Raw genomic sequence first — 27130 nt, 5'->3', positions numbered from 1 at the left:
TTCGTGCTTCGTAGTTGAAGACTGAATAGTAGTAGTAGTAGATGCTCATGATCTACAATCCCAACTTTACCACACAGGTGAGATCAACAATTGGTTGGTTCGTAATCGTTAGAGTCGTTGAGACAATGAGAACATTTAAGGAAATGAACTCGGCCAATAATGAGAACCTCCTCTCGAGAGCGCTTCTTCTTCTTTCAAAAAGGATTCGTCACTCCATCGCGACACCATTTCCGCATCAGCAAGGCTTGTCGTTGTTTGGAAGTTGGAACCAAGTGGCCAACCGACAATGAATTGTGTGTGAAAGACGTGTGGATTCCACTTGTCAAAATCTTTCGCAAAAAAAAATTGAAATCGTTGTTGACAGCTCCGAGTCTTCTGTTATTGTTTTGGTCGACGAGTCGGTTGTTGTTGTTGTTGTTGATAAATTCTCACTTCTTTCGGATTGTTTTTCTTGTTGTCCGCCATTTCAATTCTTCTTTCCTCGAGATCGAACAAGGAGGAGAAGAATATATTTCGCATTCTTTCTTCCAACAAACAACAACAAATTTAATTATTATTTCATTCATTTGTTGTTCAATTTAACCATGATGGAGGTAAGTGTTGTTCTCTCTTGATTCGCTATTATATACCTTGTTTGGTGATGATGATGATAACAATGATGATGCGTTTGATAATCATCGTCAACACAATGATGATGCAATGAATTGAACTCTTGTCCCGATGCACGACTTTCACACAATCTATGAATCAATCTTGATGATGATCATGATCGACACACTCCAATGTGGTCATTCACATTTATTGTTCAAACTCATATGATCTCATGTCACCTGCCAACTTGATAGTCATTTGAACAACCAGACTTTGCTGGTTACATGAGAAAACGTGGTGGATTTAACACCCTTGCTCATCGTCGTCGATGGTTCGAACTACGTGGAAAACATCTCTATTATTACAAGAAGAATACTGACAAACGTCCCACTGGTGTCATTGTGCTGACAAATGCCAAAGTCGAAAAAGATTCTTCAAAACCACTCGGTCTCAAACTCTCAGGACCTAATTTATCACGAGTTTATGAACTCGTTTGTGAATCTGAATTAGATTTCAAAAAATGGTTCGATGAATTACAAAGAGCCATCGAATACAAACCCAAAAACGATCGAAAAGGTTTAGAACAAGCGAAAAATGAATTGAAAAATGAAAGTGTCACTTCGAAGGTGATCATGTCGTCGAGTTCAGTGAAGAAGGCAAGTTTGGATGATTTTGATTTGGTTGCTGTGGTGGGACGAGGATCTTTTGGTAAGGTCATGAAAGTGAAGAGAAAGAATACGAATGAAGTTTATGCCATGAAGGTATTGCGTAAGGATATGATTGTGAAAGAGAATATGGTGTCTCATACGTAGGTTGTGTGATTTTTGTTTATTGCTGTTAAATGTATTGGTTTTGAAATGGATTGAAATATTTGAAACGATTTGGTGACACTTTTTGGAAATTTCACGTGTGACCTATTTCATTCATGAAAATCCATGTCATGTGTCACACACATTTCATTCCACCACAACTATCATGATCACTGTGAAAATCAAATCCATGTATTGTGAAACACTCAATCTTTTATGATTTTTCAATGGTTTTAGAAAAGCTGAAAAGCAAATTCTTCAAGAAATTAATCATCCATTCATTGTGAAACTTTATCATGCCTTCCAAACCGATGAAAAACTCTATTTGGTACTTCAATTCTTGCCAGGTGGTGAATTATTCTTCCACTTGAAAGAAGAAACCAAATTCGATGTGGAACGTGCCAAATTCTATGCTGCACAAATTGTTCTTGCCATTGAACACTTACACAAGAATGACATTATTTATAGAGATTTAAAACCTGAAAATGTCGTGTTAGATGCTGATGGTTATGTGGTGTTGACTGATTTTGGATTGGCCAAAACGAACATTACCAATGCAACACCAACGTATACATTTTGTGGAACTCCAGAATATTTGGCTCCTGAAATTTTGAAAGGACAAGGACATGCCAAATCAGTGGATTGGTGGAGTTTGGGTATTTTACTCTATGAAATGATGGTTGGATTGCCTCCTTTCTATTCTGAAAATATTAATGAAATGTATGAATTGATTTTGAAGGCACCTCTCAAGTTCCCTAATTTTATACCAGCCGATGCTCAATCCTTGTTGAGAGGTCTTTTGGAGAGAGAGGAATTCAAACGTTTGGGAGGAGGACCTACCGATGCACTGGAAATCAAGTCACATCCATTCTTTTCGAATATTGATTGGGATCAATTGTATGAGAGAAAATTGGAACCTCCTTTCAGACCTCAGCTTAAAGATGGAGATGATATCAAGTACTTTGATGAAGAGTTCACATCGGAGAGAGCAGTGGATTCATTTGCAGAGGTCATTGATAAGGAAGAGAATCAAAACTTTGATGATTTTGATTTTTCAAGAAATTAATGCACGATGTTGTGTGTGTATTTATGTGTACTTGTATCAGTAAAACAAATCATCTTCCATTAAGGAATTGTCGAAACATTTGACATGTCAACACGAATGAAATTTCATTTTGCTGAAACTGCTCTTGAAAGTGAATTTAATTAAAACCCATTAAACTTTTTATTTTCCAACAATTCTAATAAAAAGTCATTAATAGGATTGTTTTCAATAAACTTGATAATGGACTTGTCTTGAGAAGTCATGGGACCTGTAATGGCGCACAATTTCTCTCCCACAACAAGATCCAGTTGGTGTCGAGAGAGAATAGGCACCACTTCACATGACGGTTCCTGAGTGTCTTCTTCATTTGGAGATTCAATCAATTCAGATGCAAGTGCATTCATTTTCTCCAACTGAGGAATGTAATTCTTTCGACACTGATTCAGCAAACTTTCATACATATTTTCAGCAGTAATTTCATCAATGGATTTTTGTTTCTTGAATTTGAGTTGACTTGAAGTGAAGGATGGTAAGGAGGAACTTGCATCTTGTTGCGTTTCGTTATCTTGTTTTCGTTTCTTAGGGTTAAAATCGGTGTCAATTTCTTCAAAGATGATGGATGTGACTGGTTTCGAGTATGGTTGCTTAAATGTTTCTTGAGGAAGAGACTCTTCGTTCATTTCCTCATCTGTACATGAAAAAAGCATGTTAATTTTAGAGTCAAAAGAGCATCTTTGGGAGGAAGGAGAGTTTGGAGTTTGTGGGAAATTGTTCTTGCAGGATGACTGAGTGGTTGTTGCTCGTGCTGTTGTTGTATTAGGAGTGGTGGTGATTGGGATGGTAGTTGGGGTGTTAGTTGAACTTGTGGAAGGTAGTGATGATGGTGGTAACGGCGAGAAGGAGGAGGAGCAGGAATGGTGTGTGGTCTGGGACTGTTGCGGAGAATAAGTGGTTGTAGCGGACTTTTGAGGTGGTTCTGTATTAATAATTTTGGGCGAATCAAGAACAGGACACTTTTTCACCATTCTTCCGTAGATGCCGCTGAGGGATCTCTGCTGGTGAGTCGATGTCACATTCACCGCTGAAGAACGAGAGAGAGGAAATTCCAAGAGTCCTTTCATTCCTGTGGTCACTGATTGAGATGCTGACCTGGCATTTTGAGAATGAGGATGTGAGTGCAGACCCAATGTTCGATAACGATAGTGATGGTGTTGTTGTTGTTGGTTGTGACCTCTTCCAAAGCAAAATTCCGAAGCAGACTTGATACCCAAAGTCCTCGCCATTCTCTTTTCATTGGAAATCATTCTTTGAAGTATCGCAGTCGCCGGGTAGTCCTTCAACGATTCACCGCTGTTGATGTTGTGATGAGGAGAATTTAATGAATTCTCCTTTGTGGAATGATGGTGAGTGACGCAAGCAGTTGTTGATGTTGTGGATGGTCTTCGAGAAGAAGAAGAAGGGTACAAAACGATCAGACTATTACCATCATCATCACTTGAAAGTTGATCTTCATTACTCTCTTGTTTCAAACGATGTTCTTGTTCTTGTGGTTGCTGAGATGATTTCATTGCGTTTCTTCTGTTGCGAGGATTTGAAAAGGTCATGACCATTTCACGATTGTTATTACTATTCGTAGAGTGGAGAGTAGAAGGAATAAGAGTTGTTGTTGTTGTTGTTGTTGTTGCTAGCAAACGTTTAATATTAAACCCCTCCGATGATAGACTTTTGTGTTGTGTTGAAGAGACGTCGCGCTACGAAGTGATATCAAGAAAGAGGGTGATGGTGAGATTCTTTTTAAACAACTTGCTTGGCGAACCTTCAAAGTTTGCTGGTTGTTCTTCCAATGATCCGATTACAAATAAGAAGAAGAACTCACGAGGATAGTTGTAGTGAAGATTAAAGAAGAAGCGACACCTTCTCTTTAGGCAGAACTTGGATGCTCTTGAAACAATGAATCAAGCCTTTCTTTTGAGAGAGAGCTTTTTGTAGTGCAATTAATGTTGCAACACTTCAATCACTTGTAAACTCACGGAACTTTTTTTGAGTTGGAGTTTTTTCCCGAATTGGGGAAATCGCGTTTTTCCCACCGTCATCGGTGAAGCTTCAAAAAGAGTTCGAGCGCGTTGTTGAGCGCGCGCTCTCGTTGTTGGAGGATGAAAAATTGAATTCAAATAAGAGAGAATATCACTCCCCTTTTTGAGAGAAGAAGAAGGTATTCTTGTAAGAAGATAAATTCAAGCAACAACAATGTCTATCAAAGAGAGAGGGAGGATGTATTTAATACAGGAATCGTCGCCAAGTGGTGAGAAGCAGGAAGAAAATTCATAAAACTCCGTGAGCTTGAGAAAAGTGAACCACCACAAAGAAATTCCCTGAAGTCCCTCACCTGCACCATGATCAGTTTTTCCTTAATGATGGAGAATAGGTGGTACATGGTGATTTCTTCCATTCCAAAAGCACCGAATATTTATTTTGAACATGTAGGTCTAGACACCAGAATGTATGAATGATGATTTGAAAAGGCAATATCGGAAAGTATAAGATGATTTGAAAAGGCAATATCAACACCGCCCCGAGCGCAGTATATTTGATGAGGGTGGCGATCATTTCTGTACGGTAACAGTTGTTCATTCCTTTTGACCAATTCCTGCGAGTAATTGAACGGGTCACACCATTCTTAACCCTCCACAAACTCTCTTCAAGATTATTGGAATTGACTCCAACTTTTTCAGATCAACACGCTTGGCTAATTCAAACAATTTGAGTTGACCGTCGAGGAGTAATGCATCTCCAAAACAGCGTTAATTATAACTTCTGTTCCTTGTAGTTCATGATTCAATGTGCCCTCAAATGCGAGAAAGTTAATAACTTTCGAAGATTCAACATATGAACGCCGTCATTGTTTGGGTCCTGTAGAGAGGAACATTCAACTGAAATGGAAGTTTTGATCGGTCGTAATCTTTTTATTTCAATGACATACAAGACTACAACACGTCCAGGTATTTCCTATTTTTGTGTACACTTGAAGAGCATTCATTCTTTTTTCTCAAGCAAGGAGGTAAATGACTGAAACAAAGAGGCTCGTCAGATCGAGTCACAGTGAGAAATGGAACTTTTTCCAACATTTGCTTATCAATCGATGGAAGAAGAAGAGACCTGAAACCTAGAGCTGAATGTGAATGGTTGATCTTCATCGTTGGTGAATTTAAATATTGAACAGAATCTCTCACACGGCATGGAGAGTCTTTTGGAACGACTTGAATTGGAGAGGAAACGACTTTGGAAAGGGATTTTGTGCTCAAAGTTCGAACCAAGGTATTTTCACTCTTGTGATTCGATATAATGATACAATTTCCAGGAGACAATGTCGTTTCAGCACTGAACGTTGACACTTGTTGTTGGTTGTCCTCCCTGGGTTTCTGCTGTCTTGATGATCTTGGAGTTTCCTTTGAGAGTGGTGGTGGAGAACCAGAAGTATTTTCAGCAGATATGACAACGTGTTTCATCTCCATAGTCTCCTTGAGGAATGGAGTAAGAGGTCTTTCATCGTATTGAGATTTACGATGTGAAGATTGTTCTGAGGCTGAAATGGAAGAAGAACATTCAGCAACAATGAATGGTCGTTTTTTGGTGATGGATTGAGAATTGGTCTTTGAGGTGTGTGTATTCATGAATGTTTTCCACCTTTCGCCAACCACCATCAGTACTAGTGGTACCATGGTATCATTGGACTCGTGAGAGTTGTCAACTCCACAACCTTCTGGTTCGGATGGTTCATTCTCAAGAAATGTTGAAAGCAACTTCTTCTGATAGGTGCCGTTTAAGACAGATTCAGCGGCACATGTTGGGTGGTGACGCATGTCGATATTGGGCGCATGTGACCCAACGGGTAAGGATGAAACTCTTTTAAAGGGTCCACCATCCTCATGATGAACCATTGTTTCATAAGGGTTATTCAACATCCTTTCTGTTGCCTTTTCGTTGTGTAAGGATGCTGCTTCTGAAGAATGTTGGAGATCTTTGCATGTAAGAAGAAGATGTTCTGGATCGAGTATCTCCTTGTCTCTTGTTTCCAAATGTTTCGAGTGCAATGATTTTCTCGAGACGCTTGTGAATCGAGGTGGACCTTCACATGGTTGTGATTGGACAACAAGTTCCAAAGTGGATGGTCTGAGAGGACATCTTGCTCCATTCATCCAAGCAGCAGTTTCACTTGACATGGAACTATTGGCTGAATACCGTAGTTGTTGGGATGAAGAATTTTTGGTGAGACCTGAACCCATCCTTCTTGTTGACTTGAAGATATTTTTCTTGTTTAGTTGTGAAAAAGAATCAATTCCAATTAGTGTGTCTGATCCGATACCAAGGGTCACACTATTTGAACAACCCCTGACACTTCATTTGATTTTCCTTCATTGTTTCCTTTTCGAGATCGAAGGTCAGAGCAACATATGGTTCTTTTGTGTTCCTTAATATGGGATTGTTGACTAATACAGACCAAGGATGGCAACTAGCTGCCATTTTTACAAAAACATAGGTTGGAAATTCCAGCTGTGGTTTGAAAACAGTAAATCGGAAAATAAATTGAAAGTTTGGGGGACCCAAAATTTGGGGGATCACACCGGAAAAAAGTTTTTGCATACAAGCTGTGTTGAAACAGCTCCGTTGTTCAAATAGATTACAAACGGAGCAACAGTTGGCATGCATTAAGTAAGGATTGGATTCTATAAGTCGTTGCTGGCGATGTTTGTTACAAAGCAAATGGGATGGGGACCTTAAATTGGTTTTTTTTAGCGATTCAAACTTTCCACATCAAAATGAGTAATTATATTTCTTCACTCAACAATCCCTCTGTTCGAAATGTCACTCAAATCTCGTTAAACTCATATTTGTGAAGGCGAATTTTTAAAACCTTTTTGAAAATGGTTTGACAGTGAACTGACCACTCAAGTGTTGAGAAGTAAGACTACGGTGAAACATTCAAGAATCTCATTTAGAAATTTGGCATTTGACACTTGTTCGGAATTCCAAGAGATTTCCTTGCATGATCCATTTGCTAATTGCTTTGATTCAGATGCATCTTTTCTTCCTCGTTATTTTATTTATATTCCGACTCAAGCACGATGAATACGTTTGAGCAACGCCATGGATTGTGACGGTTGATGGTTTGACGCTTTGGAATGTGGGATTTTTGAATGACAGGGCTTGTTTTTTGAAGAGATTAGACAATTGTGCTTTGTCTTGCAATTTAAAGTAGACTTGTGTCTTTTTCTGTTAGATCGTATGATTGGGGTCACATCAATTCTTTTTATTAATTATGAATAATATGAATTTCATAAAGACTACATCACATCCAGGAATTGCCTTTTCTTTTTAAAACCTAAACAGACATCATTTCTCAAGCTAGGTGGTAAATGACTGTAACAAGGTGGTTCATCAGGACGAGTCACAGTGAGAAGAGGAACTTTTTCCAACATTTGCTTGTCCAACAATGGATGAAAAAGAGATCTAAATCCTAAAGCTGATTGTGAATGATTGATCTTCTTAAACAAAGATTGAAGAGAATGAAATGTGGAAGGTGGTTCACCTCTGAGACGATGTGGAGAGTCTTTTGGAAAGACTTGAATTGGAGTGGGAACGACTTTGGAAAGGGATTTTGTGCTCAAAGTTCGAACCAAGGTGTTTCCACTCTTGTGATTCGATTTAATGATACAATTTCCAGAAGGAGTTGACATTTCAGCATTGAAGGTTGACACTTGTTGTTGATTGTCCTCACTGGGTTTCTGCTGTCTTGATGAAGAACATTTTGGAGTGTTCTCTGTGAGTGGTGGTGGTGAACGAGAAGAGTATTGATCAGCATGTTTCTGAATGCTCTTCTCGAGAAGTGGATTAAGAACTCTTTCATCGTATACAGAGATGTGATGTGAACAATGTTCTGCTGCTGCCTTGGAAGAAGAACATTCAACAGGAATGGTGAGGGATTGAGAAGATATCTTCGAAGGGTGTGTATTCATGAATGTTTTCCACCTTTCACGAACCATTGGTGCCATTGATTCATTGGACTCCTGAGAGTCCACTCGACAACTTTCTGATTCGAATGGTTCATTCACATGCAGAAACCTTTTGAGCAAGTTCTTCTTCTGATGGGTACCCTCGAGGACAGATTCAGTGGGAAATGTTTGGTGGCTGTCGATGGACGCATGTGTCCCAACAGGTAAGGATGATGCTCTTCTTAGAGACTCACCATCAGTTTGCATGGTTGAGGATGTCGATTCATGAGATAAGATCTTGAGCCTCCTTTCTGTTGTCTTTTCATTGTCTTTTGCTTCCAACGAGGGCATTGATTTTCTTTCGACGTTTGTGAATCGAGGTAGGTCTTCCCATGGTTGTGATTGGACAGCATATTTGGATAATCTGAGAGGACATCTCGCTCCATTCATCCAAGCAACAGTTTCACTTGACAATGAACTATTTGCTGAACACCGTAGTTGTTGGGATGAAGAATTTTTGGTGAGACCTGAACCCATCCTTCTTGTTGACTCGATGATATTTTTCTTGTTTGTATCATAGAATCATTTCATTCAAATAAGCATGTCTTATCCGATCAAAGAGTCACATTCGAACAACCTCTGTCACTTCTTTGGGGTTACTCCTCAATTTGTTTCCTTTTATAGATGGGTCACAGAAGGTTCTTCGAGTTCCTTAATATCGGGTTTTTCGGCCGATTCATCCAAGATTGGAAGCCAGTTGCCAGTTAAACATAACCACAGGTTGGAATTTCCAGATGGTTTTCAAAACTGTAAATCGGAAAAAAAATGTTGTGTGACAAACTTGTGGACTCGAATTGTTGTTCAATTTGTGGAGAGCTTAATAGTTGGCATGCTGAAAGTTCTTTACAAATTTAGCTTTTGATATTTGCAATACAACGATATAGCAGGTCGTTTTGACAAAAACCGGAAAATTAATACATCTGAAATCTGCAGAACTACATTTGAGTTGTTCTAATCTTCCATTTCAAACCCATGGATTTAATGTTTTCATCACCTTGGCCTGAAAGAACTCTCGATGACGGAGCTCCTTCAAAGGGTTTGAAATGAGTGATGCCGTCAAGCGGTTCACTAACAATGGATTCCCAAAGGGATTGTAATTGCAGCGTTTTTTTCAATACTTAAGGTCAAAATAATAAAGCTACTTGTCCTACTGTATTTCTCATGACATTGATTTCTCTTTAATTCGCTTGTCATTAATGACAACTCTTGCCATGCTTCTTCAATTGATAATAATTATAAGGCAAAGGAACAAGATAGCCCATTGAAAGTGAGGCAACAAGCGAAATCCAAAACGCTGGTTCATGAATTTGCAACATGGATGTGCATCCAGTTCCATCATTGTTAATCAAACCCCAATACGTCATCATGGCATAATCTACCACGTTTTCAGAGAGTTCCATGATGGCCATACTGAAAAAGCTCATCTTACAAGCCACTTTGAATGCCTCAAACACCGATGAAAAGTTTTCTTTCCATTTTAGTAGGGTGGTTTCAAGAGCTAAACTCGTGGCAATACCTGAAGCCATGCAAATGGGCATAATGAATGCCATGGACAAGGTTGGATATTGGCTCGTTAAAAACCATAGCATTCCAAAGTCTCCAATGGAGCAGCCAATTAAACAATTGAGTGTATTGAATGAGGCCCGTTTCCAGGAATGTTTGCAGGTCCAAAATTTACTGGTCCAAGGAGAGAGTGTTGTTGTTGTTGCTGTATTTGGTGTTGAGGATGAAAGATCCGATGATGATAATGAAACATCCACAAAATTGCCAGTACGTGAAGAGGCTTGAGTATTTACAAAATCACTTTGGGATGCACGGTGGATGGTAGTTTCTGGGGTTGTTGCTGTTTCTGTTGTTTGAACAGCTTTAGGTGAGGAGAGGGTTGAGGATGGATCGGAATGCTTCTTGCTTTGATGACAGCAATTTGATGCATATCGGAGAAGAGGACAGGCCTGTGATTGTTGTTGTAATAGAAGTTGATGATTGTTTCTGTTCATCATCATCATGGTCCGAAAGCTCGAACAAGGTTTGATCGTTGAAGAAATTCGAGCACAGGAACGCTCAACCACAGTTTTCAACATTTTTTCTCTTCTTAACAGGAGAAACCATAAATTCCGTAGAGGATGCGAAAACGTACAAACACTCTAATTTTTATACTCTCTTTATATTAATTACCGTGAAGGTCTTTTATTGATTGTTCTTCAAACTCGTTGTAATGTGAAGGTACAACTTTCTCAAAAATGTTTCCTTCATTTGTTGAATGTATTCCTTGCGGTGCTCAGTCTTGTTATTGGAATTCATTTCACTTCTTTGGATGTGTTGTATCATGAGGTCTTCCTTGTTAAATTCTCCCTTCTGATGAGCAACATGAACGACCAGCTCCAAATAAGATAGGTCATAAAAGAATAATAACCATCTCTCATTAAGCCCATTGGCTTCATATAAGTTGTCAATAATTTCTTTTGTATATCCAGCTCTCAATGTGGAAAAACTTGTAATGTCCGAAAGTACATGCGTTCGTTGAGTTTGAGTATCCATCTCGTTGTCATAGGTACTGTGAATAAATTGATGTAAAACTGCAGCAGCTGTATATTCTCCAAGTTCAATGAGACATCTGACCATTCGATCCACAACTTCCTCATTATTGGGCCTATAGAAGTGAGGAAAATTACTTGCTCCACATTCCAAATAAAGTTCAAGTGCTCTCTTATACTTTCCCTTCTCAAAATAAATGTCAGCAAGACAACACTTGAACAAGTAAAACGTGCTTATTGGTTTGCGTTGAATTTGCTCCTGTAAGCTCAACACTCGTTCTAAAATATGTTGCAACATGACCAAAAGTGTCTCATCCACAAATTTTTCATTTCCCACAAGCCAATGCTTTTTTGTAGTGCCACAAAAATATTCAGGCATCATTAACTTGGCCAAATGTTTGTAGTGACCCATAAACACTGGTGCTGGTGGAGAGAGTGGTTGAGTGGGAGTAGTTCCTCTGAGATTGCTAGGAGGAGAATTCGATCTTGTATTAGCAATATTCGATCTCACAGAAGCCAATACAAAGGCAAGCATGACCGATAAATCCATGAGAAATTTCAAGTTTTGAGTAGTGGCCAACAAGTGGAAATCATCCCATCTTAGGCGATTTTCGTCTTCAATGAATTGAGGGTCATTCTCAGTGCTGCCACTACTACTCGAGCCATATCCATCTCCTGGTAAATAAATTAAATTATGTACAAATTTGTAAATGTCATCTTTGAGATCTTTGAACACTTTCTTGGGAGCTCCAGTTCTTGGAGCATGCATGTGATAGGCAAGTGATTCCACAAGAAGGGCAAATCTACAAAAGACAATGTGAGCATTTTCTTCGGAAGGATCAGAATTAGCTTCATATTTGGTTTGCATGTTTTTGAAAAAATCTCTAATGAATGCCCAGTCCTCTAAATTCACCAAGCTCTTGAAAAGATCGCCCAGGAATGCCAAATTCATTGGAGGAACTTCAATCTTGTGGTTTGCCTGTTTTGAGGAGCTAGTGCCATCTTGTTGTTGTTGTGCATTTTGTTCTGAGCTCGAAGAAGCATTCTGATTGAAATTGCATAATTCGCTCAGTGTGCTGAATTCTTCCATGTTGACAATCACAGGGGAAGGACGTTCGATTTGTTTGCTTTCTATTCTTGGTACTGGATATTCTTCTGGCATTGTGAGTTGTGGATGCTTTTTAGAGAGTGAAATAATGACATTATCAAACAACATTCTTTTCTGACCTTGCTCTCCTTTGAATTTGTCAATCATGTTGGCCGCATCAAATAAATTTGTAATTTTTTGCAGAGCGAATAAACAGCCATAGCTTGATCTATACATAAAATTTCTTGCACGAAGTGATAAATAATCGCTGGCATCAATTTTCAATCGCTTGAGAGAATCGGTAGACTCTTTTCCAGAAATGGAGGAATCGTCAGAGAATAACAAGTGGTGAGTTTGAATTGCATTGTCGTAGGACCTTTTCTTCGTAACCGTCGTTTTCAATTGCTCAAAATACATATTAATTTCACGCTTCTTTTCAATACATGCATTACATAACACTGATTGAGCTGTATCTGGGAGCAGATTATAGCTTGCTTCTTGTTTTTGAAGCGAGTCAGCAGACCCATTGAAATAATTCAAATGATAGCTCTCTTCCACACTTTCTAGCATTTGTTTTTTGTACATTTCAATGATGTTATCATCCATCATACTTTTGCTTTTAAACTCCAAATACGATATCCCTTCAGATAGTAAAGTCGCATAGACAATTGGGTGGTTCAAATAATTGGCCAGTCTGCAAACGAATTCTGTAATTATTGAACTAAATTCATTATTCCAATACAAGATTCCATCGTTATTGTCCAAATCCTCATCTTGCATGTCAGTACTCTTAGTTCTTTTCTTAGCTTCATCTTCGAGTTTCTTCAAAAATATTATTATGTATACTGGGATAATGGGTTGACTTGTAACAAATTTGTGTTTCAGAACATATCTATCAAGATGGGTTTGCACAGATCCTAGTTCAGTGTCATTTTGATTTTCTTCTACAATAGCTGGGTATACTTTTACATGGTGAGGAGTCATGGCTTCAAGAATGGCCGTTTCAAGCTCTTGATGAATTGTTGAAAGAGAGTGGCCCTGAATTATTTTGATCATATCCTGAATAATGTTGCAAGCTAAAATCTTTTTAAACAGTGTTTCCTTCTGTATCAATTTATAGCACAGGTTAACTCTATATTCTCTGCTTAGTTGACTTTCGATGATGTCTTGAATTAGTAAAGATATCAGTTTGTTACTGAGTTCATTGTCTTCATCATGCATACTATTTAACTTTTTCACCGTATCATCTACATCTCTAAAGAATAGAGTCTTTTTGTGCTCAGGAAATAATAAGGTTTCAGGAGGATATTTTGATGAGAGAATAGATTGGCAAGCTATGATTAAGGTCACACAATTTTCTTTCAGAGAGTCTGTTTTCCCTCCATATTCAGTCACAACAGAGTCATTCAAATTTGAATTGGATTGAAATTTAGGATAAAGGCTTTTCAAATAATTGAAAGAGTTGTCAAAATCTTCTCTGAAAAAATAGTAATTAGCAATATCAAAGATAATTTGTTTTTCTAACTCTCCACCGTCAACGCTCGATGGCTTATCAATAAATTTGTTTAAAATCTGAGGGTCTTTTTCGATTGCTTCCACAAATTTTCGAAGTTCTACAACAGAATTTTCTCCCAATTGAATGAGATCTAGTGACTCTGTTCCTTCAAGAGAAGGATTCTTAATGAACCAAAGGGGTGTTCTGTTAGAGATGGCTCTCATAATCCATCTATGATAAATTATTTCGATATATGAGACAGTTGTAGTGATATTTTCTATCGGTGTTGTTGAATTGTCAGACTGTGCTGATGCGTCCGATTCTTTAGGTCTATGAATGATTCCTTCCACACCAAAAGTTTTTCGTTTTCTTAACAAAATCCCGACAATAATATGCTTTTGAAAAGCCAATGGAAAATTGTGTTCAATCTGTTCCAGTGTAAAACCAGATTTAAAAACTATTTTGGTTACTACAGAAAGATATCGTTTAGTTCGATCGTTGAGTTGTTGTGCTCTTACATTGGACGGAGCTGTACATTGTTCCATGAAGGATAAAGCTAATTCCATGGCAGAAGGTTGCAATGAAGGATTTTGAAGAAGATCATCCAACTATTGAAGAAGAACCAATTAAAAATAATTATCGGACCACATCCAGCCATTCATTAATTGTTGATCATGTTTAGAATCGAATCGTGTGATTATTGTACATACGTGTTGATCCAACTTTTTTGGATGAACCAAGTATTCAAACCAATCATTGTGGTGATGAGACGTGCTACTCGTGGTTGATGCATTTTCTAACGAGGTACCTGGCGATGATGGCGAGATGCTGATTTCATCATCCGAAGGTGTATTATACCAACCAGGAGACTCGGGAGGTGTGTACATTTTTTTTAATTTTCTATTGAAATAATATTTTGGATTTTTATTAGCAAACACAAAAGTTAAAGCTTGGAAGGTGGCTTCTCTGTTCCTTGTAAATCGTTGTAAATAATGTGCAAGACGTCTATTGCTAGATCTTTTGCCTCTTGTTGAGTTTCAGCCTCAGCATAAACTCTCACAACATCTTCTGTCCCACTTGGACGAATGAATGCCCTTCCTTTTTTAACCTTTGCAACACATTCATTGATTTTGTCTTGAATTCCAGAAGGTGAAATGACTTGTGTTTCATCTGTTGAGGTTTTGATGATGGTTCTGTCTTTGACTCGAAGCTTATCTTGAACGCTTGGCACATCAGTGTAGAGATGCGAGTCCCAATCTGACCATGACCAATGATAATAACTTAATACGGCCACAACGGCCAATAAATCACTAAATGCATCACCAACTGTTGAATTAATTAAATTAGTGAACGCATATAGATTTGAAATTGCTTCTGCCATTTCAGATGGCTCATGTTTGCTCTTGTTGTAGAGATCATCTATTGCCTTTTTTGCCCTATCAGAAAATACAACAGTACCATGACCATTGGCTTCAAAATAAACTCCCACGTCAAGGTCTTTGGCTTTGTGATGCAAGTATTTCACACCGGTGGGAACGCAAAAGATACGTTCTTCTCCCAACACTTGTTTCAGATAGGTTGTTGAGGATCCGTTGGCGTAAGCTGTCTGAACAATTCCAACAATTAATTGGTCCAATAAATTGGTTTTCTTGAGCATTTCTCCAATGAATTTAACTAAAAGACTTGCAATTTTGTCACCATCCAATAGACACAAATCCCCATTACTGTTGATATAATAGAAAACGAGTCTATCACCATCTCCATCAATACTTGCCAAATTCTTAAAATTTTCACAATTGATAGGTACTGCTTTTTGTTTTTGAACGTATTCAGCTCCACATTTGTGGTTGAGATATTGTTGAGAGCTTTGAATTCCCACTTGCTCAAAATCATTTACAATTGTCAAGTTGACAAACCCTTTCAAATGAGAGGCAAGCTCTTTCACCTTTTTGCCTCCAACTCCGAATGCACAATCCAAGTTAACATCTATTGGCTTTTCAAGTTTGTGAACTAACGATTTGAACGCATGGGAAATATTTTCGTAATAAATATTCAAATTCTCACTCAGCTTATCTTGAACCTTCGCTTGCTTTTCTTCATGAGAAGTGAATGCTTGAGAAAGGAAATTCTTTGTTTCTTGGTGACTATTAGCCAGCATGACCATGTAGTGAAGTTGAGGTGTGATCACCAATCCGTAATCCACAAAAACAATTCCTTCTTTTCTAAATGTTGAAATTGCAGCTTTCAAATACTCAACCAATCGATCACTGCTCTCTCTTGTATCTTTTCCAACACAGATACAGAGAGTCTTTGTTGAATTTCCATCCAAATTTAATTCTTTTGCCAATTCTTGGCAAGTAGCAGCCAATTCCGATGCGTCATGAATACGATTGGCCAATCGCATGGCCTTCTCCTCCCAACTTGCTTCTAACATTTCACCCGATGGATCCACCAATTTGACTCCATTGTCTTGTGCTCCGTTATGGCTTGCTGTGATCATCACTCCGACAGATTCGTTCCTCTCCAATGCTCTCAAACAAGCAAGTAATCCAACAGAGAAAACAACACGATCCAAAATAGAATCTGCCTTCATTCTGAATCCGGCTGTGCCATACGAAAGTTTTTGAGAGAAAGCCTTTCTTTCACTGATCGGAAATAGAGAATTGAAGATGGTTTCAATTTCTGATGATGACATTTTTTGTGAAATGAAAATCATCGAAACGGATTTGAAACAAAACCAATAATTACAAATAAAAGGAGCTCCTAACAACAAGGCCTTTACAAGTTATCTTCCATCTTCAGAAGGAGAGGGTTCGGATTGTTTAAGGTTTGGATATAACTTTACATTTACTTTCGTGATTTGGTATATCACTCCATTTAGCCACTTAGGTAGTGATCTCTTTATTATCCAAATCAATCAATGCATCATTGACAAATTTATTCCACGTTTGGTCCTTCTCTCCAAAATTTTCCCAATCTCACCATTCAACATGCCAATGATTATCTACTAGCAAGATCATTTTTCAATTTGTGCTTTCACCTCTCGCAAATATTTTTCATAATAATGAATATAACCAGTCCACTCATGAAACAATCTTGCCAGTGGTGTTGAAAATCCAGAAATATCTTCTCTATGAACGAGTTCACATCGACTGGGACCTTTAGCGTTGACTTCAAATTGATGATCTCCACAAAAGTTTTTCTCATGAATACTCGTTCCAATCCATCCAAATTTGAAATGTTGTTTCGAATGGGTATCGACACTCCAATGAGAGAGGATCACATCCACAAGACCCAAAGTGATCAAGTCGACCTGAAATTTAGTTTCTCCAACTTTTAACTTGTTTTCCTCATGTTCAAGAAGAGGATTCAATTGCTTGAGAAGTTCCTTTTCTGGCTCAATACCTTTCCATGAACGAACCATTCCGAGAGGATAATTCGTGGAGTTGAGAATGTGGGAAAAGACACGTTCAGCAGAGTCTTGAATTTCAACGGATCGTTCAATGGTGAAAGTGCTTTTAAAATCATTGTGAGCCCATGCATAAATATAGAAGAGAGACCAACCGACACCTGCTGTCCATGCAATCTCTTTGAACATTTTTTTATGGAATGCAAGGTGAGCTTCAACATCTTGATTTTGATTGGAGACATTTCGGCAGGATATCAGACAATTTCAAACGAGTTCAATTTTAATGAAAGGATCACTTGGGAATTTTAATGAAGGGATCCAAAATGGCCTTAATTCCTCACAGAAAATGATCATGAGGGATAACAAAACTGTTGGGAATTTTGAAAGGGTTTTTCTTTGGCGCCGAAATTCGTTCCTGAAAACACAAGAAGAAAAAATGAGAAGGTAAGAATTTTATCGTTCGTTTCGGGATTCAAATATAAGAATAATCGGCATTCGTTTCACATTTCGACAGAAAACAAACGTTTGAATTCACGGGTTGTTTTGATATTTCATCGGAAATTCCTCATGGAGTGATTGCTATTGATAATTTCGAACAGTTTCATCCCGTATTGATTGAAAGCAATCATTCTCAACAAACTTCATCATCACCACGACTCTCTTCGATGGTGATCAAAGATGGAGACCATAGAAAGGAGAAACGGCGGGCATCTCAACAACAACATAATGGTTTCTCATATTATCAATATTACTTTCTCTCACATTTTCATTCCGATCACTTTAAAGGCTTGCATGACAAGTTCTTTCAATATGCAGCAGCAAGTGAAGAAACTTGTATTGTATGTCATCCCATAACAAAAAATTTGTTGCTGTCTCAATTCACGAATTTGGATAAGGAGAGAATACTCACCATTGAACTTCATCAACCTACACTGTTACCAATCTCACAGAAATTTACTAACCACGCTACACACGAAAAGGAAAATAACCCTCAGAATCATTTGTCTTCGAATAAGGTAAACAATTCTTCATCTAGATCACAAGTTAAAAACTTTACTGTTACATTACTAAGCTCCAATCACTGTCCTGGAAGCGTCATGTTTTTATTTGAAATCCAAAAAGGAACTCAAAAGGAATCTATTTTATACACAGGAGACTTTCGAAATGTGTCAATAGAAACCACCACATTCTTAAAAACGCAAAAATTGACCAAAATATATATTGACGATACCTTTTGTGATGAAAGCAATTTTTCAGAATTACCTACACGTTCTAACAGCATTAGAAATATAATTTCTCTGATTGAGAAAGAAAGACAAAGGCACAAGATTGTTTACATGGCACTCGATTTACTTGGAACTGAAAGAATTCTGTTTGAAATAGAGAAGCATTTTAAGTGTAAAATATATCTGGACTATGAAAATCTCAACCCAAAGAGACGTAAAGAAATAGATGCGATGGATGCACTCAAAGAAAAAGTCTTCACATCCAATAAGGATGAAACATTTTTGAGAGTAGTCTCCAAAGACACTCTCAAGTCTCTGGCAAATTTGCTCTTGAAAGAAGCAGACAAACCACTCTTTATTCAAGTATCAACAATGTGGTTGAAGTATCTGAACAAGGAAACTTGTGGAATGGCAGGAAAGAGCGAGGATGCCACTTGCAAGCTTACAAATGATGGAATTTGGAAAGTGCTGTACTCCTTCCACTCTTCAAGAAATGAAATGCTTCTCTTTTTGGCAAGCATTTTAACATATAACACAACTCGTAGTATTCCTTCCATTATCTCCTTGAACCCACAATCTAAACACATTCGAGGATTGATTGAAAGCCTCAAACAGCAAATGGCCAAGAAGCCGTCGGTATCAACTGTCGAGAATGATAGCTTTGATTATTCCTTTTTTGAAACAAGTGCTGAGCTATTTAAGGAAGAGTTTATTACGTTCAGTCACAGCTCTCTCACATCAGAGAAGGAATCTTTCCCCTCTCAATCATACAATGAAGATACACAACCCAGATCACAAAGTAGCAATCATTCAGATCAACTGAATTCTCCCGTCTCCAATTCATATACAATTTCCTCACTTGAAACAGAACCCTACAGTGCAATACCTGACGAAGTTTTTGATCCAGAACAATTATTCTCACTAATATCTCAAGGTCAAGATGAAGAAGAAAGAACACCCATCACACAATCTCAATCTCTATCCTTTCTCAATAGCCCATTCACTCCTGAAACCACTCCTTCATCCACCAAGAAGCGTGCCCTGAATGCAAGCACAATCAATACTCCTTCGAATGGCAAAGATGAATCATTTACCATGCTTGACCTCAGTGAAGATGACACTACTCCTCAAAAAGATTGCAAAAAGGTGAAACTGAACAAATGAAGAAGTAATCACGAGCTGTTGTTTTCTGCCTATTGAATTGCTGGCTCACTGAGTTTTCGCTTCTAATTTGTGGGTAACGAGTTTGAATTTGGTGATCTGTACAAATTGGTCGAGTGGCTAGCGCAACAACAAACCAAATTGAAAATTAAATTGTTGAATTTAAAAAATATTCCATTCGTCCCCGTGCTCTCCCAACAACAACATCCGTCATCATCACTTTCTCACCACAAATTTTTCTACCTCATCATCACCACCATATATCTACACCACCACATACAAAGCATGGCTCAACGATTGGAAGACGATTTTGAGCTCCAAGATAGCTCCAGAGGAAGAGACAAGAGCCTGGATAGCATTGATGAAGCAGCAACCGCAAATACCTATGAAAAAACCATCGGAGAGAGATTCCTCTCTAAATTTAGATGGCTCAACCATGTTGGAGCCCTTGTTATTCTTATAATTATTTTGTTGATTTTGGGAGGTTTATGTGCTTTTGCTGGAGTGCTATTTTCTCAAGAACTAGGCTGTGGAGAAGTTTCCGAATACTTGAACAAATATGAAACAGTGGCACTTGAACAAACTTCGAGCTATACCCAAATTACAACTGAGTATGATAAAGTAATCACTCAAATCAAGAAGGCTGCAGACATTATGAGTGAGATTTACAGAGAGCAAATGTATTCTGAAAACCCACATTTGAGAGCAGAAATTCTTCCTACTGCTTGCCATGGTAAACCATTAGCTTTGTTCGATCTCAACTTCGGACCTTGGATTAGAATTAACGATGACAAGACTTTTATCGAAGCTCCCTATGAATTTCTTGCTGAAGTACCAAAGGAAGAAATTCCAGAGAGAAAACTTCCAGGTGCTGGATATTATCCACACAATATTAGCAAGATTGAAATTCATGAATGGCTTCGTACCTTGAGTGCTAGTGATCAAAAAGAAGCTCTTAGTTATTATACAGTTATCAAGAAGCAAAACGACAAACTTGTCTCGGTGTCATACAGTGACCAATACAAGGCCAAATTAACAAAGGCAAGCAATTACTTGATGGAAGCTTCTAAACAATTGACAAACAAGGATGCTGCATTGAAGAATTTCCTTGTTTCTCGAGCACAAGCTTTCCTTTCAAACAAGTATGAAGATAGCGACCTTGCTTGGATGAATGTCACTGATGCAAACTCCGTGTTGGAAGTCACAATTGGTCCTTATGAAACTTATGACGATGAATTGCTAGGTTTAAAGTCATCTTTCGAAGCCTACATTGGTTATCGTGACACTGAGTACGCCCAGCTTGTCAGTACCATTTTGGATAATTTACAAAAGTTGGAAGATAACTTGCCTATGAGAAATGCTTATCCTCACAGAGATGTCGGTGCTCTTAATTCTATCCGAGTGATCAATCAAATTTATGTCGGAGGACAAGCCAACGGTGCCATTAAAGCCGTTGCTTACAACTTGCCAACCAACGATGATCTTGTTCAACAGTATGGTTCTAAGAGAGTTGTGCTGAAGAACGTCCAAAAAGCAAAGTTTAATTCGATCCTTTCCCCAATTGCCAAGCGTGTAGTTGCCCCATCACAAACAGGTTATGTTGTGTTCAAGGCATTCTTCACACAAGTACTTTCTCACGAAATTATGCACGGATTAGGTCCACACAAAGTTGTTTCAACTGGTCAACCTCTCCATGAAGCTTTTGGTTCACACTATGCACCATTGGAGGAGCTTAAGGCAGATATTGGTGGATTGTGGTTGTTGACCACTTTACTTAACAATAATACCATTACCTTAGATTTTGGATTGAACTCAACTGATGCTACTGCTCCAGCTAACGTTCTTGCTAAGAGAGCAATCTACACCTCCTATTTGGCTAGTATATTCAGAAGCGTTAGATTTGGTGTTGAGGCATCTCCTCAAGCAAAGGCTAATGCTGCTGCTTTTAACTTTTTGAGAACTAGAGGTGCCATTGTTGCAGAAAAAGTTGATGATCATACCTACTATGCTATTGATACTGCTGTCTTTGAGCATTCTATTCATGATTTGCTTGATGAACTTTTGGAATTTATGATCGATGGTGACACTGACGATACTGAGACCTTCTGGAATGCTTATGGAAAAGTCTCTGAAGAAATGAGCGCAGTCCTTAAGGTCTTTGACGAGTTGGAAGAAACCGATTCTAAAATTCCAGTTGATCTTATTTTCAATCAAAAATCAGCAACGGTCACTGCAGACGAATCCACGCCCACCACAAGGTCAAAATTTGAATACGGTCCAAGATCTTTCATTCGTTCCTTCAACTTCTAAATTCATCTCTTATTAACTCTCTTTGCGTATGGCGACTATTGTTGTTACCCATCAATTTCCAAACCTGAATCATGATTCACAATAAATTATATAATTAATAATATATTTGTAAATTGATGTTCAATAATTATTTTAATTCTTTGAAGAAAAAAATGAAATCTCATCACTTTCACACTCTTTCAAATGTCTCCTTCAACAAGTCATCCTCATGGTCCTACTTTTCGGAACTTTTATTCTTTTCATCCCATCCAAGTAAACTCACAAATCCATGTAAAAACTTTCATCAATCCTTCCTTTCCAATCCAAAATCCACTCATTCCTCAACAAAATTTTATAACAATTCTCAAAACATCAAACGATTGGCCATCATTGGAGGAGGAGCAGCAGGACTCATGTCAGCTGTTTTTGCTCAGACTCAAGCTCTTCAAACAATTTCAAAAAATAGGAAAAATTCGAATACTATTGAAATTTATGTACTCGAACGAAAACCTCAATGTGGACGAAAAATTCTCATGAGCGGTGGCACTCGATGTAATTTATTGCCCCATGAATCGAAATGGCCAAAAACTCTTAAAGACATTTCACAAGATGAATCAAATCATAATTATGGCCATGCAGATTTGGAATTGAAATATTTCACAAAAAGTCCAGAATTATTGATTGATATTTTAAAAACTTGGTCCATTGAAAAACAGAAAGAATTCTTTGAAAAGCAGTTGAACATTTCTTTGGAATTGGAGGAAGAGACTGGAAAATATTTTCCAGAATCTAACGATGCGAAACAAGTATTAAATTCTTTTTTACAATTCATTCAAGAGAGAAATACAGAACAAGTGAAGGTGAAAATTATTACGGATTGTAATGTGAATGGTTTGGAAAAAGACGAATTTGGAAATTGGAAGATTTCATTTCTAGATGAACAACAAAGCAAATTTTCACAACAAGAACATCAATCACAACAATTCATATGCCATTCTGTCATTCTTTCAAGTGGTGGACTGAGTGTCATTAACAGCGATGGTTATGGCATTCAACTGTTGTCGCAACTAGGTCACGAAATAATTCCATTATATCCAGCACTTAATCCTTTGATTTATAATCCTGAAGTGAAACATATTCACAAAGAATTAAGTGGTGTTACTCTTCCCAATGTCATGGTGAGTGTGTATTTGAATGAGGATAGCAGCAATGAAAAAGGAAAGAACAAAATATTGCTCTATCAATCTTTGGAACCAAAAGGTTTTCTTTTCACACACACTGGATATTCTGGACCAGCTATTTTAAATGCCTCTCATGCGACTATTTATGGGCTCTTTCAAGATGAAAAGCCACCTCCTAGTTCTCAACACTGTTCCACAAAAGATTTCCAGGAAAGTGCTGAAAATATTTCACATTCTGCGTACGCCAAGATTGGAAAATCCACGATTGAAAAATTAATTTACAAAATTCCTGGAACACAGAAACATTCTGTTTCGTTGCATGTGAATTGGACACCTCAAATTTCAGCTCAGGAATGGGATAACAAATTCACACTTGCCCAAAAACAGCATTCAAAACTGCTTGTGAAGAATTTTATTCACAAAAACTCTGAACCAAATTTTTTGCCCATTCGGCTCATTGAACTTATTACAGATAGTGTGAATTTAAGTGACCTCTCGGTGTCAAAATTAAGCCATTCCCAAAAACGACAAATTATTTCACAACTCACAAATTTTGAATTACCTTTCCAACCTAACATGTCCTTTAAAAAAGCAGAAGTAACTGGAGGTGGTGTGCGATTGGATCAAGTCTCGACGAAGACCTTAGAAAGCAAACTTCATTCAAACCTATATTTATGTGGTGAGGTTTTGGATGTTTTTGGTTGTATTGGAGGGTTTAACTTTGCTTGGGCTTGGATTTCTGGAAGATTAAGCGGTATTTCGAGCATGAGGAAGTTGTTGAAATAATTTGGTGAGCAAAATCACACATTCAAATTTGATCATTCAAATAGTCTTGCAATAGTTATCAAAGAGAAAAGAACGACTACATTCTAGAGCATGATGAAAGAACAATATTTCATTAGGTAGCTGACAAAAATCTCCTTAAATGTTTAATCATTCTTTAAAGAATTGGTTGCAATGGAATGTCGTTCTCTGGAGAACTCTCTAAAATTTTACCACTCAACCACTTGATAGTTTTTGAATAATTTTCCAAAAGCAAAAGAACCTGTCAAGATGGGATCCAAAATTCGTAGTGCACCATCTTTGGCAGAGAGTGGTGGGACTTTGAATGTTTCCGGTAAGGCAGAACTGATCCAACCTGTATCCACACTATTCATTAAAATACCATGTTTAGCAAAGAAATTGGCTGCACTTCGTGTCATCATATTCAGGGATGCCTTACTGATATTGGTTTGAATATGATTATCTGTTTTACCTTCTGTTTCGAATTGTCCTTCATGACTAGTCACATTGATAATAAAGCTGTGACCCATTGAAACGGAATCATTTTCATCGAAATGTTCATCATTCATCTTGTTGCTGCGAGAATATTTCATGCAATCGAATAATTTTGAAACTAAAATAGTTGGGGCTACACCGTTAATCATTTGAGCTTCAATAAGTTCAACGTTGGAAATTTCAAAGAGTTTTTGATTCCAAGAGTTGAGCCATCGATTATCGAGCTGTTCTCCCCATTTATCGGTTTTTCCACTTGGAAATAATGTTTGGGCAAGTTTCAAATCTGAAATATTCCATTCATCTCGTTTGGTAATTTCAATGGTTTGTTTTCGTAATTCTACTAAATTTTCAGCTATTGCTGTGTCGTTCAACTTGTTGTGTTTACAGTGAGTGAGAGAATTATTTTGCTGCTTTTCAAGATTGAAAAGTGTCTCATAGTAATTCAATGGTCGTTTCACTGTTTGTGCTGCATTGTTAATTAAAATATCGACTAGTGGAAAGTTCTTAAAAACAAAATCTGTGAAATGTAACACTGATTTTCCGTCTTTCAAATTGAGAGGATATAATATTAAGGCGTGTTTCCAATTGGAGTAATCTTTCTCTGATTTAAATCTTTGTAAAGCATCCTCGACGAATCGAGTGGTAACAATCACTTTTGCATTACATCTCAGTAGAATGAGTGCTGTTTCAAACCCAATCTTAATTCTGCCTCCTGTAACTATAGCGACCTTTGATGACAAATTTTTTGCCTTAAATTGAGGAGATTGAATAGATTTTTGCTCGTGAAACATTTTGCAAGAACTACACATTCCAAATTTCTCTTCGATTTCTATCAGTCTTTTTTCTCGTTTGGGAATTTTTAAATATATTCTGTCCTCCTGCAAGGAAATTTCATGGCAATGATGTGAATATTTTCCACAAATGTAACATTTGTAAATATTATACTTGTGTCTCAAGTGGCTTTCAAAATATCCTTCCAAAAAGTAAGATGATGCATCCTTCAAAAATAATTCTGCCAAACTAGTACAAAATATGTGAATATCTTCCTTCGTAATATGATGTGTTATCCTTTCAAGTAAAGATCTTGAAATTATGGATCCTCCAACGTCGTTGATCCATCTTCCGTCAATATAATCGTATGAAAAACATTCCTTTAAACCGTGCTTTAGAACAGTGTCAACAAGTTCGTAAGACAAACTTCTCAAAACTACTGTGTAATAATTAGATTCATCTAGATCTTTTGTTTTGTCAATGTCTCTATGCTCCCGAGCAAAATATTTTCCAGAAGCAGGATTAAAGAATCCACACCAAATATTGTTTTCATTGTCGTTCTCTCCTGATACTTGTCTTTCAAAGATGTCTTGCTTTAAATCTCGTATCATAAAGTCTGCATGAATGACATGGAAAAGTGGGTGGAGTAGAATAAAGAGAGTGTGAAAACCTCTTTTTCCAAATTTGCATGCTCTATTGTAATACATTCCTTTCTGAATGTGCTCTTTTGAAACAAAATTAATCTTGTATTTGAGAGCTCTCAATCCTTCTAATATTGTATAAACTGTTTTGCCGTCATAACAGAAGCGACAACAATCCAAATCAAAGAAACACATAATTTCCTCAATGGTTTCTATTTTTCTCAAAACAAATTGAGCCATTAATTGAGCGTCTGGAATCGGTCGAGGAGGGTAGCTTTCTACAAGGTTGCGTTGTACCGAGGGTATGCATATATTAAGTGTTCCATTTGTTTTCAAAATATTGAAGTCCAACCTTCTTTCTCGTGCCAACTTTTCAAACTGTAGCAATACTCTACGTAAATCCTTCATAATGACAGAATCATTTTCTCCATTGCGAATAGTGAAAATGTCAACATCACTACATCCACATCCACACAATAGATGGAGTATGAATCCTCCTGCGATAATAAATCTGTTTCGTGTGAATGTTGTTCTATTATATTCAAATAAACATTCGAGTAAAGTCTCAATGACTGGGTTACATTTCAAAATGTCGTCAAGTCTATTTCTAAAGGAATCAATGGTAGCTTTTTCTGGTTTTTCATACAACCGAACAATGTTTTCACAATATTTGGTCATGTATACATTGTAAGAATTTTTAAAGGAGGATATCTTATCTGAATAAACGACATTATTATGCTCTATATACTGGGGTTCTTCATCTCCAATGATCATTGGCTCTGTGGATTCTTGTTCCTCTTTGGAAAATGGATCATCTTTCAACTTTCTCTTTACAAATTCTCCAAAAACTATCTCATAAACGTCTAGCTCATTGTTTTGCCGAATGAAATTGATTCAAAAAGAAACGCGTACAAATCGTGCATGCCTACCTACCTTCATTAGGATAAAATCTATAATCTTCCTCAACAGATGAGTGTATCTCAATATCACGTTGTTTGATTTGAATTGGAGAAACCTCTACACGGTTGGAGCTGTCGTTACTTTCATTTACACAACCGGAGTTGTCATTCTCACATGAAGTCATAGAAGGATTGACACTCTCTTCATCAATCGGCAAAACCGTCGAAGTATAGGTAATTCCTTTTTTAAAACAACTTGAAGGCCACGAATAGGGTGAATGACATTTGAAATATTCATCATAGGTCCACATATTTCGGGAAGAGCCTCTTGAAAATAATTCAATTAATCTTGATCCTTTCTTTCGTGGTTCAATGAGATCGGACCATTCACTGTTATTATTAATATTATGAATATTTTGATTTAAATATTCGACACGAATTTCATCCAAATCATGTGTGCGAAGTCTCTTGAAAATTCTGTACATTTGAGAGCATGTGAGAACAAAAGAAATGACATCTGAAGGTGATCGGATCTGGATGAGAATATTTTCAAGAATTTCTTCAGGCAAGAAGATCAATAATGATGGACACGAATGCATTTCTTGTGTGCCCATTTTTTTCTAAAGTGTTGAAAAGATCCAATCTCAGCTTGCCTCTCAATAGG

General features: G+C 37.5%; 12 protein-coding genes across 12 annotated transcripts; 4 read left to right on the top strand and 8 right to left on the bottom strand.

The window, feature by feature from the left end:
- Nucleotides 1–584: 584 nt before the first annotated feature.
- On the top strand, nt 585–2466 carry FDP41_009737 (uncharacterized protein; the record flags this gene model as incomplete). Its single annotated transcript, XM_044713727.1, has 3 exons — nt 585–593; nt 846–1399; nt 1638–2466. The coding sequence occupies 3 exons, from the start codon at nt 585–587 to the stop codon at nt 2464–2466; spliced, it is 1392 nt and encodes a 463-aa protein (XP_044556756.1).
- A 140-nt stretch (nt 2467–2606) lies between these two features.
- Nucleotides 2607–4013, bottom strand: FDP41_009736 (uncharacterized protein; the record flags this gene model as incomplete). The annotated part of the gene is made up of 1 exon (XM_044713726.1): nt 2607–4013. One exon carries the CDS (start codon nt 4011–4013, stop codon nt 2607–2609), a length of 1407 nt encoding a protein of 468 aa, XP_044556755.1.
- Nucleotides 4014–5429: 1416 nt separating this feature from the next.
- Nucleotides 5430–6728, bottom strand: FDP41_009735 (uncharacterized protein; the record flags this gene model as incomplete). Its single annotated transcript, XM_044713725.1, has 1 exon — nt 5430–6728. The coding sequence occupies one exon, from the start codon at nt 6726–6728 to the stop codon at nt 5430–5432; it is 1299 nt and encodes a 432-aa protein (XP_044556754.1).
- Nucleotides 6729–7787: 1059 nt separating this feature from the next.
- FDP41_009734 (uncharacterized protein) lies at nt 7788–8972 on the bottom strand (the record flags this gene model as incomplete). The annotated part of the gene is made up of 1 exon (XM_044713724.1): nt 7788–8972. One exon carries the CDS (start codon nt 8970–8972, stop codon nt 7788–7790), a length of 1185 nt encoding a protein of 394 aa, XP_044556753.1.
- Nucleotides 8973–9688: 716 nt separating this feature from the next.
- FDP41_009733 (uncharacterized protein) lies at nt 9689–10492 on the bottom strand (the record flags this gene model as incomplete). Its single annotated transcript, XM_044713723.1, has 1 exon — nt 9689–10492. One exon carries the CDS (start codon nt 10490–10492, stop codon nt 9689–9691), a length of 804 nt encoding a protein of 267 aa, XP_044556752.1.
- Nucleotides 10493–10682: 190 nt separating this feature from the next.
- Nucleotides 10683–14498, bottom strand: FDP41_009732 (uncharacterized protein; the record flags this gene model as incomplete). The annotated part of the gene is made up of 2 exons (XM_044713722.1): nt 10683–14219; nt 14322–14498. 2 exons carry the CDS (start codon nt 14496–14498, stop codon nt 10683–10685), a joined length of 3714 nt encoding a protein of 1237 aa, XP_044556751.1.
- A 56-nt stretch (nt 14499–14554) lies between these two features.
- On the bottom strand, nt 14555–16306 carry FDP41_009731 (uncharacterized protein; the record flags this gene model as incomplete). The annotated part of the gene is made up of 1 exon (XM_044713721.1): nt 14555–16306. One exon carries the CDS (start codon nt 16304–16306, stop codon nt 14555–14557), a length of 1752 nt encoding a protein of 583 aa, XP_044556750.1.
- Nucleotides 16307–16627: 321 nt separating this feature from the next.
- FDP41_009730 (uncharacterized protein) lies at nt 16628–17209 on the bottom strand (the record flags this gene model as incomplete). The annotated part of the gene is made up of 1 exon (XM_044713720.1): nt 16628–17209. The coding sequence occupies one exon, from the start codon at nt 17207–17209 to the stop codon at nt 16628–16630; it is 582 nt and encodes a 193-aa protein (XP_044556749.1).
- A 247-nt stretch (nt 17210–17456) lies between these two features.
- Nucleotides 17457–19410, top strand: FDP41_009729 (uncharacterized protein; the record flags this gene model as incomplete). The annotated part of the gene is made up of 2 exons (XM_044713718.1): nt 17457–17464; nt 17535–19410. The coding sequence occupies 2 exons, from the start codon at nt 17457–17459 to the stop codon at nt 19408–19410; spliced, it is 1884 nt and encodes a 627-aa protein (XP_044556748.1).
- Nucleotides 19411–19692: 282 nt separating this feature from the next.
- On the top strand, nt 19693–21717 carry FDP41_009728 (uncharacterized protein; the record flags this gene model as incomplete). The annotated part of the gene is made up of 1 exon (XM_044713717.1): nt 19693–21717. One exon carries the CDS (start codon nt 19693–19695, stop codon nt 21715–21717), a length of 2025 nt encoding a protein of 674 aa, XP_044556747.1.
- A 152-nt stretch (nt 21718–21869) lies between these two features.
- Nucleotides 21870–23663, top strand: FDP41_009727 (uncharacterized protein; the record flags this gene model as incomplete). Its single annotated transcript, XM_044713716.1, has 1 exon — nt 21870–23663. One exon carries the CDS (start codon nt 21870–21872, stop codon nt 23661–23663), a length of 1794 nt encoding a protein of 597 aa, XP_044556746.1.
- A 206-nt stretch (nt 23664–23869) lies between these two features.
- On the bottom strand, nt 23870–27080 carry FDP41_009726 (uncharacterized protein; the record flags this gene model as incomplete). Its single annotated transcript, XM_044713715.1, has 2 exons — nt 23870–26430; nt 26501–27080. The coding sequence occupies 2 exons, from the start codon at nt 27078–27080 to the stop codon at nt 23870–23872; spliced, it is 3141 nt and encodes a 1046-aa protein (XP_044556745.1).
- Between the last annotated feature and the right edge of the window lie 50 nt (nt 27081–27130).

Source organism: Naegleria fowleri (assembly GCF_008403515.1).
Source record: "Naegleria fowleri strain ATCC 30894 chromosome Unknown tig72, whole genome shotgun sequence".
NCBI classification, from domain to species: Eukaryota; Heterolobosea; class Eutetramitea; order Acrasida; family Naegleriidae; genus Naegleria; species Naegleria fowleri.
Note: the sequence above shows the minus strand (reverse complement) of the source record. Positions and strands in the feature narration are given on the sequence as shown.